This window comes from Drosophila innubila, assembly GCF_004354385.1.
Source record: "Drosophila innubila isolate TH190305 chromosome 3L unlocalized genomic scaffold, UK_Dinn_1.0 0_D_3L, whole genome shotgun sequence".
In the NCBI taxonomy this organism is placed as follows: domain Eukaryota; kingdom Metazoa; phylum Arthropoda; class Insecta; order Diptera; family Drosophilidae; genus Drosophila; species Drosophila innubila.
The window spans coordinates 22549308-22561311 of NW_022995376.1; the positions used below are offsets into that span (position 1 = coordinate 22549308).

The following is a 12004-nucleotide window of genomic DNA, read 5'->3' on the forward strand; positions in this document are numbered from 1 at the left end:
TTAAATGCATTTTAAATAAATTTATTTAACTAAATCAGTAGATTCTTTTGGCTTAATATCTTCATACTCATTCCTATTTGAATTTTTGATTTTTCCAAAATATGGGAAAAAACAGTCTGTCCTTTCTGTTGCCAGAAAAATCTCCATTAATCTCTCCATTGATTATTAAAAAATTATTGAACTCAAAAGCAAAAAAAAATATATATATTTTTTGTTTAATCCCCTCATTCATAATTAACGTGCACACTGTAATTAAAAAAATGTACTAAAAAAAAGTTGGAAATGTGAAGCTTGCCTGTATGACATTCAGAAGGAGCGAGAGAGAGCAGAAGAGAGGAAGCCCTAAATATCGAATATTGAAAGTTACTTTTACATTGACACATGCAAATTTTTGTCTGAATATCATTGACAAACAGAAATTGTACCCATTTCAGTTGGGAGTATGCATTTGCTACAAATAAATATGCAATAAAATGTGCATATATAGTAAACATGATAATCCTTTAACAAATATGTCAATACAAATATTTGTCTGTGTTTATCTATAATACTTGAAATTATGTGTCGTGAATTGCACAAGTTAATCAAGGATTGTGGACTTGGTATTAATAAAAATTGAAATAAATGCAATGGATTTTTTGTGATGTTTGTAATTAAAAAAAAATACGAATAAATTACTTAAAGGTAATTTATAAATATAGTTAAAACAAAGTTAGCTCATATCTATGGGCAACTGTTCCCCTTAAATTTACAGCCTGACAAAAAGCCATTACTTAAAATTTTGTTTAAAAAAAAAAAAACAAAATTGGCAATAAATCAAACTCAAATTGTATATTCATACTTCAACCATATGGCAATGTACTTGTATGTTATCCATCCAAAACTCAAATCATTGGGCATAAGACCCAACTGGTGCACGTGCCCCTACCATGCGCCTACATATCACAGCGAGGAGATATGTGAAAACATCTATCATGCTTGAGTACATAGTATGAGTATGATTGCAAGCCGGAAAGGAAACTCCAAAAAGTATAAGCAAAAATGTATTTAATATATAATTTTAAAAAGTCCTGAGGAAATTTTAGGCAGCAAAGTACATATTTCATTATGTACATGAAGCAAACATATTTTAAAACGCGATTAAGGTAAGACAAATGTAAATTTATAAAAGCTTTAAATGACTTATATTTTAACAATAAAAAAAATAGACCAATATATGCATTGAACTAATTGTATATTGCTATCCCAGTGGACTTATAAAATCTTCAGTTTACTTAAAACTGAAATTATTTAAATGCTCATGAAAACAGGAAACTTTAGTTATGATTTATTTCAAAAGCTGATAACTGTAAGTTTAATGCTTACGCCTGGCAATTTGTTGTTGCCACAACGCATTGTGCGGTAAGCACATTACTCATACGCCACATGCCACACGAAAGACCTTATGACTTGACATTTGACTGTAGGTTTGTGGGCGAAACATCTTTTTAGTTGTGTGTGCACACACACACACACACACACACACATGCTGAAATAAAACAAAAAGCCGTATGGCGTATTGCGAGCGTATAATTTAATTAGCACTGGCCTTTCAATTGCGTTCACTATAATTACATATATTTTATCAGCAGTCAGAGCCAGCGGCTCTTGTGTGGCGATTGTCAATAAGTCAAGTGATGTTAATTAATTGAGGGTGATAGTGAAATGCTCTGCAACTGGCAGGCACAACCTGCTAGAAGCAGTTAACTCACATGCAATTACAAATGACATATTTTTAATGTATCAACATACATACACATATATTCTTACATAAGACTGGTGCATGAGCTCCACTCGGCCATTTAATTGAATAACAATCCGCAGGCGACGACGAACCAAAGTACAACAAAAAATTAAGACACAATATTAATTGATTTCTGCATAATCTATTGTGCAAATGGCCTAGAATAGCAATTTAACCACGTTTGGCGAGACGAAAAATAAATTCAGTTATACACATGTATTTCGAATTAATTACAAATTAAATCAGGACAACAAATTACAATCTTCAATGTCCAAGGAGGTGTCCTTGTCAAAATAGTTTTGTCTTTTGAATTGCCTGCGAGTTGTTGAAATGATGCCTGGCAATCTTGTAAGCAATACTGCCTGGTCGCACCAGTTGACGCTCCAATGCATCCCCATAAAGTTGAAGTAGGGAGGGCTCCTCCTCTAAAGGTTCTAAATAGGCAGACAGCCCACCGATCAGCTGAAAAAAGCAATAAAATTGTAAGAAGATCCCTGACAAAATTGTATAAAGACCCTACCAAACTCTCATTGCAGTTTAAGAATCGCAGTGCCTGAACGTGCTCAGACCAAATGCGTCGCCGCCATTTGTTATCGTACTTTTGAGCCAATGGGAGCAGCACCAGGGAACTGAAAAGCTCATCTCCGTAGCTGGCAGCCTCAAAGTGATTAACAAACAAGTAGTAAAGTGGCTCAAAATTCGCCTTGTCCTCATACGTGGCCTCAAAGTCGAAATGATGTGTTGCGTTCTGAGCGTAGAAATTGTTCAGTTGGCCAATGAGTAGCATGTGAAGCTCCGGCTCGAGAAACTGACTGTCGGGACCCATAAACGCTATCATCAGGTACATGAGTTTTTCAAGGGGAGTGACAATTTGCAGACCCTGCTGCTCCAGCTGCTCTACAAACGTCAAGGTCATACGCACCACCTGATTCTCTGTGGGCAAGAAATGCGTTTTTAAGTTTCTCTGTAAATGACTTGTCTTTATGCTCACCTGAAACTATGACAGCCGGATGCTGTTGCACATTTTGCAAATAGTTGTTAAGTATATGACGCAGCTGAATGTAAGGCCAGTCGGCGGGTAAAACTGGTGCTTGAGTGTAAGAAAGTGTCAAGCTGGGTTCCTTGTTGTCCTGTAACATACATTTTAATAATTATTAATTTCGATCCCTTCTAGACAAGCAGTAAACTTACTGCTATAAATTGTGTGTAGATAATTTCCAGGCAAGTTGTTTGTAGCAGCTCCAAGGATACTTCATCTAACTGAACGTACTTTCCACTAAAGATGTATTTTTCAAAAATACTCTTAATTTGCCTGGCCTGAGCCGACGGCAAACAGCACAGATAATTGTAAACCAACTGCAGCAACTGCGTGTTGGATAAATAGGTTTCAATCCCGTCGGTGATGAGTAGTTGATGGACAAACTTCAATTCGCTACGTGCAAAAAAGTTGCTGGCCAGAAATCGATTTAGCTGCAGGCTCAACTGCTTAAGGTAATCGCTCAAGGGCTCCAGCACAGAAGGTTTCATTAGAGCTTTGAGCAGAAGATCGTGGCCATCCTCTAGTGGCTCCACCAGAAATGCCCAGAGGTTACTCAACAACTGTACCGGATATAAATCGCTGACAACCAACTGTGGACCACAGTCGTGCATCAATACAGCGCCCACATTTGGCAACGGTGCATGCACATTGCGACGATCCCCAAAGCTTCTCAAAATTATAGACCCGCGGCTGTGGAATATTAAGAGTTAGTAATTAAAGCAACTTAATTGCAACAACGAGTCTGTGTACTTACGACAACTGCTGCACGCAACCAATAAAGCCTGTAGAGGACACATACTGTGGCAGAATATTAAGCAGGAACTGACGAAAAGATGACGTTCCCAGATAACCAAAACCGGCAAACCAACGTACAGCATAGAGCACGGCACTCAAAAGAGTCAATTGTGCGTACTGCAAGAGACAAATGTATGAAAATAAATTGTTTATACCAGCGAATAATATCAGAAACGGTACCGGAACTGTTAACCGAATTTAACCTTTTGTTTTGAAAAACAGAACCGGAATCGTAACCGAAAAAACATTTTATTTTTCGAGTACTTTCATGTGTATATCATATATTTTTTATTAAAAAATAACTTAAAGTTTAAGTTAGGTTTGTCTCTATAAAATACGTACATATGTATAAATCTGTTAATATATTTTTGTTTTATAACATCTAATTTTGTTTTTGAATTTATTTAATTGTTGTACCGTTACGTACCGGTACTGATACCGAAATCGAAAGGAAAAAACCGAAATAGTTGCTTTGAGACGTACCGGAACCGAAACTGGTACCGATATTTGTTTCGGTTTAATTGCCTGTTTCAGACAATTTCAATAATATACTCACATCCTTAAGGCCATCGCCACGTGTGGCTTTGTGCATCCAACTGCAGCAGCAGTTATGCAATGGCTCCATCAACAACTTCTGTGCCTCAACATCACAAACGTCGCTCTCGCCGCTGGCCACAATGGCAACCAGCAAGGCAGCTGCGTGCTGGCGAATAAGCGCCGGACCGCCCACATCGAAAACGCAATGATTATAATGCCAATCCAGCATCTGCCTTAGTGCAGGTACAAATTGCCTGTGACAATAAAATAATACATGTATTATTAAAGTATAAATGTCAAATTGATCAGCTATAAAAGTCAATTTCTTTGTGTTCTAGGCTCAGTTGGAGGCGCAACAACATCTGCTTTGCAGTTCGATTTATCAGCACTAAAAATTCTGTTCTAAAAATGTGCTCCAAGTCCTTAGGCCTTGCCTTAGCGATGTTCGTTTTATACTTTCTCATAGAACCACAACATGCTGTAAGTTTTTCGTTTTGTTTTGTGAGAATTTTATAAAGTTCTATAAACTGGTGAATAGTTTCAGGTTCCCGAAGTGGTTAAGAAACAGGTGAAAAAAGTTCATGTGCGCTGTATGAATCAAACTGGCGTCGTTGAAGGTGAGCAGCTCTCCTTTGAAATCAGAGCTTATATTAATGGATATTCCTACTTGCAGAAACAATCGTTGCGGCACACAAGGGATTAACTTTGCCAAACGATCCAGCCTTTAAATGCTTCCTTCACTGCATGTTTGAAATGTTTGGTCTGGTATGTGAAATATTATATAGTTCTTATACATATTCATATTCCTTACAATTCGCACAGATTGATAGCGAGCACGTCATGCACATGGACGCATTATTGGATGTCTTGCCTGAGGAGACGCATCCTACGATTAAAAACATGATCGAAACATGTGGCACAATAAGTAAATAGAACACTTGTAGTCTGATTAATTATTGTTTTTGATTTTGTTTTTGACTTCACAGAGGGCATTGATGGATGTGATACTGCGTTTCAATCTGTTAAATGTTACATAGATGTGGAAGGACCCTTTATAAAGTCGGCTGTAGATGATTTACTCGGTTAGTGCGAACTTACTTAAACAATTCACGATCCAGAATTCCAAGTATCAGCAGACAGCGTACAATACGCAGCGACTCGATCTGAACGCGTATCAATTTACCCTGCAAATTCAAATGAAACCCTTAAAATAAACATTATTTATAAATTTGAAGACAATCAGCTACCTTAATGTCATCACGATAAAATAAAAAGCCTTTCAAACTTTCGATTAATGTATCATTGGTCAATTGCTTGGCGATGTCCAAGTGCTGACAGATCAGGACACGTATTAATTTAAGGCACAGATACTGAGGATGACCATAGAATGTTGACTGTGTAGCTCCTAAAATAAACATAAAAGTATGTTATGATCTAACTAGTTGTTAAGCATGCGCTTACTACCTGAAGATATTTTAGGCATAAAATTCATCAATATCACATTTAGCAGTTGACTTTCCTGAACTAATTTCCTGGCAGAGTCAACATTTGTGCGAGCGATGCGAATGAGCAGCTTTAAACAGGACTCCACTGTACTGTTTTCAGGACGCACTGAGCGCAGTATAAAACTACAATAGATAGAAAGTACATTGAAATTAATAAATAAATATTGGACCTAAACTATGCTTACCAGATGCGCTGCAATATATTAGTACGTAGCAGGCAACTCATCAAATCTGTTTCAGCCAGCTGAAAGTCATCCATTGAAAGGCGACTGTCCTGTTCCTTTTGATCCTCATCAACATCGGCATTTATAGCATTCGAATTAGTGCGCAACAGTTTCATATAACGTTGTAGGAAGGCAAAGGATGTGGGATCGCCAGACTCTTCGTTATCAATCAGCACTTGCAGCGTTGGTTGCCAATGGCAGTAGGCATTCTCACAGATATGATCAAGCAGAACTTCATCCGTTTCGTTGTAGAACAATCTGGCTAAAGCTCTGCTCACAACTTCCAATTGAGCAGGCGTATTATCGTCCAGGCCAAAGCGCAACAGAAAGAATATTTTGGAAACCGGCAAGGTTAGCACCTGATCATAGAAGCCCTGATTATAGATGCTAAGAATGCCAGCAATTGATCCAAATGCTGAAATACGCTGCTGTAAAACTGTTGAGCTTGAAATGTAAATTTTAAATCAATTATAGAAACATAAGAAAGTCGTAGAAATGTCACACCAACCGCGCCAGACGAAAGATCTCCTGCAGCGTATATCCAGGTCGATCGGGCTCCTCGCCGTGCAAATACAACTCGCGCTCATCGACCTTTTGCGGTAGATCCTCAATTGTATGTGGCAATAATACTCCCTTCCAATCGAAGCGTGCATTGAATTGATGTCCAGGTTTAAGCTGTGCCACCTTTGCAGGAATATCCCTCATCCAGGCCAATTTGTGCTCTTCAATTAAATTAAAATTTAACCAATTTCCCTCATCACTTTGCTGAAGTAGCTCCAGTGCTGGATTATCCTCTGATAGATTTATGCCATCAACTGCTGGCAGTTGCTGTGACTCTTTGCTTTGTGGCATTTGGATAGTTTTTGGCAGATTCTTTTGCGTTTCTTGTCTCCGGGTTAAAAGGTTAATCAAAGATGGATCTGTAGAGCAAGGGTTTAAAAGTATACAATGGAAATAATTAAATAAATAACTTACCTAACGAACTTAACAATTTTTCGCGTTCTGCCAATATATCCTCCTCCCGCATTTGATTCAGTAAACTCATATTTTCTGCGTGAATTTCCTTTGTATGGTTTGGATCTTGAACAATACGGCTGCGTTCCGAAGCCATATCAGCTTTTTGATTGTTTTGTATATGCTTTGAAGAACCGCTTGTATTTACAGTTTGGTGTTTTGCATTGAATTTTTGAGCAAATATACTTTTTGTTTTGTTGCTGTTGGACTTTAAAATCTAATTAGTTTAATCTATACAATTTAATTGATTTATTTATTAAACCTCACCTGATTTTGCTGCTGATATTCTATTGCAGGTCGTAGCTCGGCTTCCTTTCTTTCCACAATTTCTCCTAGCACATTATCCATCAGATTAGGATTTACTTTTGTTCCCCGAACGTCACCCAACATATTCTCATGTATTTCATCAAGCAAAACTTTTTTGCTTGTTAAAATTTTGGCATTGTTTTCATCGACAACCTTTTTTGCCGGTAACTGTAAAGGTGCTTCCTCTAATTTTGTGTTGGCATTACTTAAACTTGCTTTGCTATTAAGTTTGCTTAACTCCCGCTTTTGAGCAAACAATGATTTTCCAACAGCTTTACACAAAATCAAAACAGTTCATTAATTTCGTACAAACATAAACAACTTGTAAAACTCACGTTTTTCCACACGCACAACTGTGGCTGCCGGTTGAAAATTCGGGTTTTTCTGTCGCTCTGCATTAAACTCTGCAGCCATACGCAGAACATCATCCTCGCTCTCTCCAGGCTTGAGTTTCTTAAACATTGTTCGCCCCTTATTTCTGCATAAACAAACAATAACAAACAATAATAAAACACAGCGAAGTTCGCTGTAGAAGTCCCTTAAACCGAGGGTTGCCCATCCGATACAAGTTTCGGATCTGGCTCGATTTGAATCAAAAAAAATAGGTTAATTTCGGAAAAAAAATTTTATTTAATAGCGGAATTTTTTTTAACTTTCTCTTTTTTTTGTATAAATTTTTAAATTCTTTAAATTTAATATATAAATTTTCATCAAATTTCTTACATTTTGCCAAACAGAAAAACTAAAAAATTTAAATTAGGTGCAGAACATAAAAAAAATGTATCTATCGCAATAATCGTTGGCATCAGTGCTGCCAACTTTAATCGAAAAAATAGCTGTCTTGAAGTAGAGAGAGTCGATAGACTGCTCTATCGATGGCACTATTGATCAATTAGCACTATCGCGGAGCTATTAGGGTAGCCCTTCGATGGTTTTCGATATATTTTTATCTGCGTAAAATGACGCGAATTCAAATTGTATGAAAAAGCAAACAAACATATTAATGATCATAGATAATCTTTTTATCAGAATTCGGTTAAGTTAATTTTGAAGGTATTATTTGACAAGTTTAATATGTTTGCATATAATTCAGGTAAAAATCTACATTTCGCTGAGACCTGGATGCAGTTTGCTTGGTGTGCCAACCTGGGTAGCCTGAAAATAATTTGTCAGCCCTGGTTCTATTTAAAACTGTTATTTTTTTGGTTATTCGCATAGACATATTTAATTTCCTTAAAACATTCAATACAAAATCAGCTATAAATCAGGTTACTTTTTAAATGTGGTTCCCGTGTCGGCCAAACACTTGAGCAACGCTTGCTGGGCAATTAGAGTGTCCTTGTGTGGAAGTGCTGCGATTTGGAAAAATGCATCGATTCCTTCCTTGAAGAGCTCAATGGCCTCACTAGTCTTTTGGGCTTGCATTGCTTCGGCAGCCTCCCGATATAACTCCTCAATCTTTATAAGTCTGGCGACACTTTCTTTCAATGAAATGTTCTTGCGGCAACGAGGACAGCGCACATCCTTGGCCAAATCTTTGGGAAATTTAAGCAGATTCACACAATTGGCCGAGGTGCACCTTAAAATAAACAAATGTCAAACATTATGAAACTTCATTTAGGGCTGTAATTATTACACGTTTTTTTTAATAAAAATTACATCATTATCATTATTTTTAGTATTTATTATTTTACTTACGAAATATTGATTAACTTTGAGTTATTCTTCAAAACTGAAACAAAAATCATTATTTATAAGCAAAAAAAACTCATAAATTAATGATAATTGTTTAAGTTTTAATAATCAATAATCATTATTTATAACCAAGAAAAAACTCATAAAATAATGATTAATAATAACAATAATATAACCAAAAAAAATCTCATAAAATAATGATTATTGTTTAAGCTTTAGAGTATAACTCAAAGTTAATAATTGTGTCGTAAGTAAAATAATGAAAATTGTAAATTTCAAGATCATGACAAATTTTATAGATTGTCCTTAAGAAATAATAGTAGTATATTTAACGATCGCTTAAAGTTACTATAAGAGAATGATTCTTCAATTAAATGAACAAATAAACAAAATAATCATTATTAACCGCCATTAATTTAATTTACTTACCAGAATCGGACCTGCTTGTCGATCTTCTGCAACAATGGCCAATTCTCCTGACAGGTCATACAATTGCAACTGAAGGCGTAGCGACCACGTAACGATCTTTGGCGCTCCTTGAGATTCGTCTTGGTGAATATGGGTCCATAATTAACAGCAACTACCTCGTTGGGTCGATGCGGCTTTGTGGCTGTTAGGACCAACTTTTTACCCACATAATAGCCAGCTACACTTGGCCAGCACTCGTGATTGAAGTAGGAACCGGTGCCATACAATCCAGCGCCCAAATAAATCACCTTGCATCCCTCGAAGCAATGCTCATCCGTGACCAGAGTATGATAGATTTCGTGTGCATTGTACTGCAAAACTTGGAGTAATCCCAGCAATGCTGTGGCCACCTGCAGCTCCACAGCGGTGGGATTGACGCCTTCGGTCTTCCGGCGTCCAAAGTATTGTGCCTTCTGTAGCACTCTCATGAGAAAACCAGCCATTAGAGCACGTTGTAGATAGTCATCCGCCTGACGCACATCCTGATGGGAGCACAAGTGCTCAAACAGCAGATTCGCTGTTGCTAGACCATCCTCCAAGCTGGCTGCCTGTGTAAAGACGCGCAACGCTATAAAGCAGAGTATCGACATTCCGGAGCCAATAAACAAGTCCATAAACTGACACTCGAAGCGATGATAAGACTCACAGGCCTCTCCCATGCACTGGGCGGAGCAGAAGGCGATGCCCGAACAATTTAGACAGGCAACCGGAGTGCGTAGCCTAAGAACATTTTAAGATTAATCGGAAATTCTATAATTACAGTTATTTTTAATGCATTTGTATTGCAAAATTAGTGCTAATTAAAATTTAATAAATTGAAAAATGTGGTTCTAATAAAATACTTTTTTTTATTATAATTGAAACTAAAATGTATTGAAAGTTATAAAATCTTAATTATTGAAATATTATTTTTTTATAATAATTGAATTTTAAAAGTAATGAAAGTTATAAAATATTGATTATTGAAATTAAATTAAAAGTAATGAAATATTAAAATCATAATAATTATTTAATGCCGAAAGAAAAATAGTAATTTTGGTTAAAATTTTAATTATAACTTTTTTTAACGATTATAAAATGCCAATGTTATTAGCACTTTTGTTTTAAATTTCAGTGAAGTGAGATTTTATTGGTACTACTTATTCCAAGGCTTATTAATATGTAATATTAATGCTTTGGAACTTACCGCTTGAAGCAATGATGACAATTGGTGCCAAAGAAACTGGGAAGCAGACAAGCTGCAACGGGATTCTCGCAGAGCACCACATCGCCAGTCTTTAAACCCTCATTGGCAACTACGAATCTGCCCTTCTCCTTGGTGTCCACCAGCTTCACCACATTGGCAGCCCCACTAAGTGCAGGATTCTCGCCGTGTGTTAGTGTCGGAGCCAACGCTTCCTTGGGTTTCTCTCGTTTGCCAGGGTTCAAAGCAGCAATTTCCTTGCGACAGGCTGCAACTACCTTGGAATCAACGCCAGCCAACTTCTCAGCAATCTTTAAAGAGATTTCAGCGCGTGCAGCCTCGCCCATTACTAAAAATACAGAAATTGTAGACATATTTAAAGGAAGAAGATAACAATTCAAACCTGCATACGCCTTGGCCATCTTGCAGTAGTAATCCACGCTCTCCTTCGACTCCAATCCAAAGTTGGTGGCCAACTTGAGATCGTTCAAGGCCGCCTCCCCCTCGCCCATTGCAATCAGAATTGCAGCACGGGAACGATAAGCCATGGCCAGAGTGAGACCATTATCGATGGCTGTATCCAAATGTGGAGCTGGTGCCCGCATCACAGCCAGATTGGCATGCCCCAACGACTGTTGCAGCAACTCTTTGCTTTCCTCCGGCAACTCGGAGCTGACACTCATCAGATAAAACTTATCAGCCTGTGCACGACGTTGTGACGAGAGAAGCACATCTTTCTGCTTGTACACCGGCTGCACATGCTCCAGGACGCCAAGCACGGGATCACAGACCTCGCGATCACTGAATATGGACAGAATACGAGCCTCATTTGATTTTAGTTTGCCGAAATAGTTTTGCAGCCACTTGTCGCCACATGCATCTTTCACATCCAAATAGAACTCGTTGAAGAAACCCTTCTTATCCGACTGCACAGTACGGGTCGAGCACACCTGATGATAGTTTGTATCGTACTCCATTTCATCCAAAAACACGTCGAGAATTATGTAAAATGCAATATGATTTGACTGTTGCAATGTGAAAACGATGAAAATCTCGTCTACGTTTTCCGTTTTTCCGTTCTGAGTATAGGAAACAGCTGGCGGGCGATTGCCCTCCAAAAATAGAACCAACCGATCACTTGTATCGCCACGTTTAAAATAATATAGTGTCTGAAAAGTTCTTAGTTTATTTTCATATCGCATCGAAATCTTTCTGTAGTTTAGCCAGTTCGCCGCCAGGGTTCGCTCAAGTGCAATGCTTAAAGAAATCGAAGTTGCGCATACGCCGTGTGAGCCAAAAAAAGGTTGGAAAATGTTAAATGGAAATACTTGTACACATAGGAAGTATGCTTTGCATTTATTAAGTTAAGTCGTTTATATGTTGAACTTGAGTAGGGCATATAAATCACATTAAATAATTTATTTAAAAATTAGCTAAACGTACAAAAATATAACA

The 12004-nt window shown here is 37.5% G+C and overlaps 3 protein-coding genes across 4 annotated transcripts; 1 reads left to right on the plus strand and 2 right to left on the minus strand.

The window, feature by feature from the left end:
* Positions 1 to 1909: 1909 nt before the first annotated feature.
* LOC117788302 (RNA polymerase II-associated protein 1) lies at positions 1910 to 7746 on the minus strand. The gene is made up of 14 exons (XM_034627031.1): positions 7539 to 7746; positions 7165 to 7475; positions 6859 to 7105; positions 6392 to 6803; positions 5845 to 6327; positions 5619 to 5782; positions 5402 to 5559; positions 5253 to 5338; positions 4174 to 4408; positions 3577 to 3734; positions 2975 to 3512; positions 2775 to 2913; positions 2304 to 2716; positions 1910 to 2245 (listed from the first exon to the last, which is right to left on the minus strand). The coding sequence occupies exons 1-14, from the start codon at positions 7663 to 7665 to the stop codon at positions 2072 to 2074; spliced, it is 3645 nt and encodes a 1214-aa protein (XP_034482922.1). The 5' UTR covers positions 7666 to 7746; the 3' UTR covers positions 1910 to 2071.
* Positions 4499 to 5442, plus strand: LOC117788303 (general odorant-binding protein 69a). 2 transcript variants are annotated; one of them, XM_034627032.1, is made up of 5 exons: positions 4499 to 4634; positions 4693 to 4771; positions 4828 to 4919; positions 4977 to 5079; positions 5141 to 5442. In XM_034627032.1, exons 1-5 carry the CDS (start codon positions 4563 to 4565, stop codon positions 5239 to 5241), a joined length of 447 nt encoding a protein of 148 aa, XP_034482923.1. In that variant the 5' UTR covers positions 4499 to 4562; the 3' UTR covers positions 5242 to 5442. The 2 variants fall into 2 exon arrangements, with proteins under 2 accessions (XP_034482923.1, XP_034482924.1); XM_034627033.1 differs by having other exon boundaries at positions 4699 to 4771.
* Positions 7747 to 8379: 633 nt separating the features above from the next.
* Positions 8380 to 11667, minus strand: LOC117787223 (SET and MYND domain-containing protein 4). Its single transcript, XM_034625691.1, has 4 exons — positions 10953 to 11667; positions 10553 to 10898; positions 9328 to 10086; positions 8380 to 8782 (listed from the first exon to the last, which is right to left on the minus strand). The coding sequence occupies exons 1-4, from the start codon at positions 11524 to 11526 to the stop codon at positions 8473 to 8475; spliced, it is 1989 nt and encodes a 662-aa protein (XP_034481582.1). The 5' UTR covers positions 11527 to 11667; the 3' UTR covers positions 8380 to 8472.
* Positions 11668 to 12004: the final 337 nt, after the last annotated feature.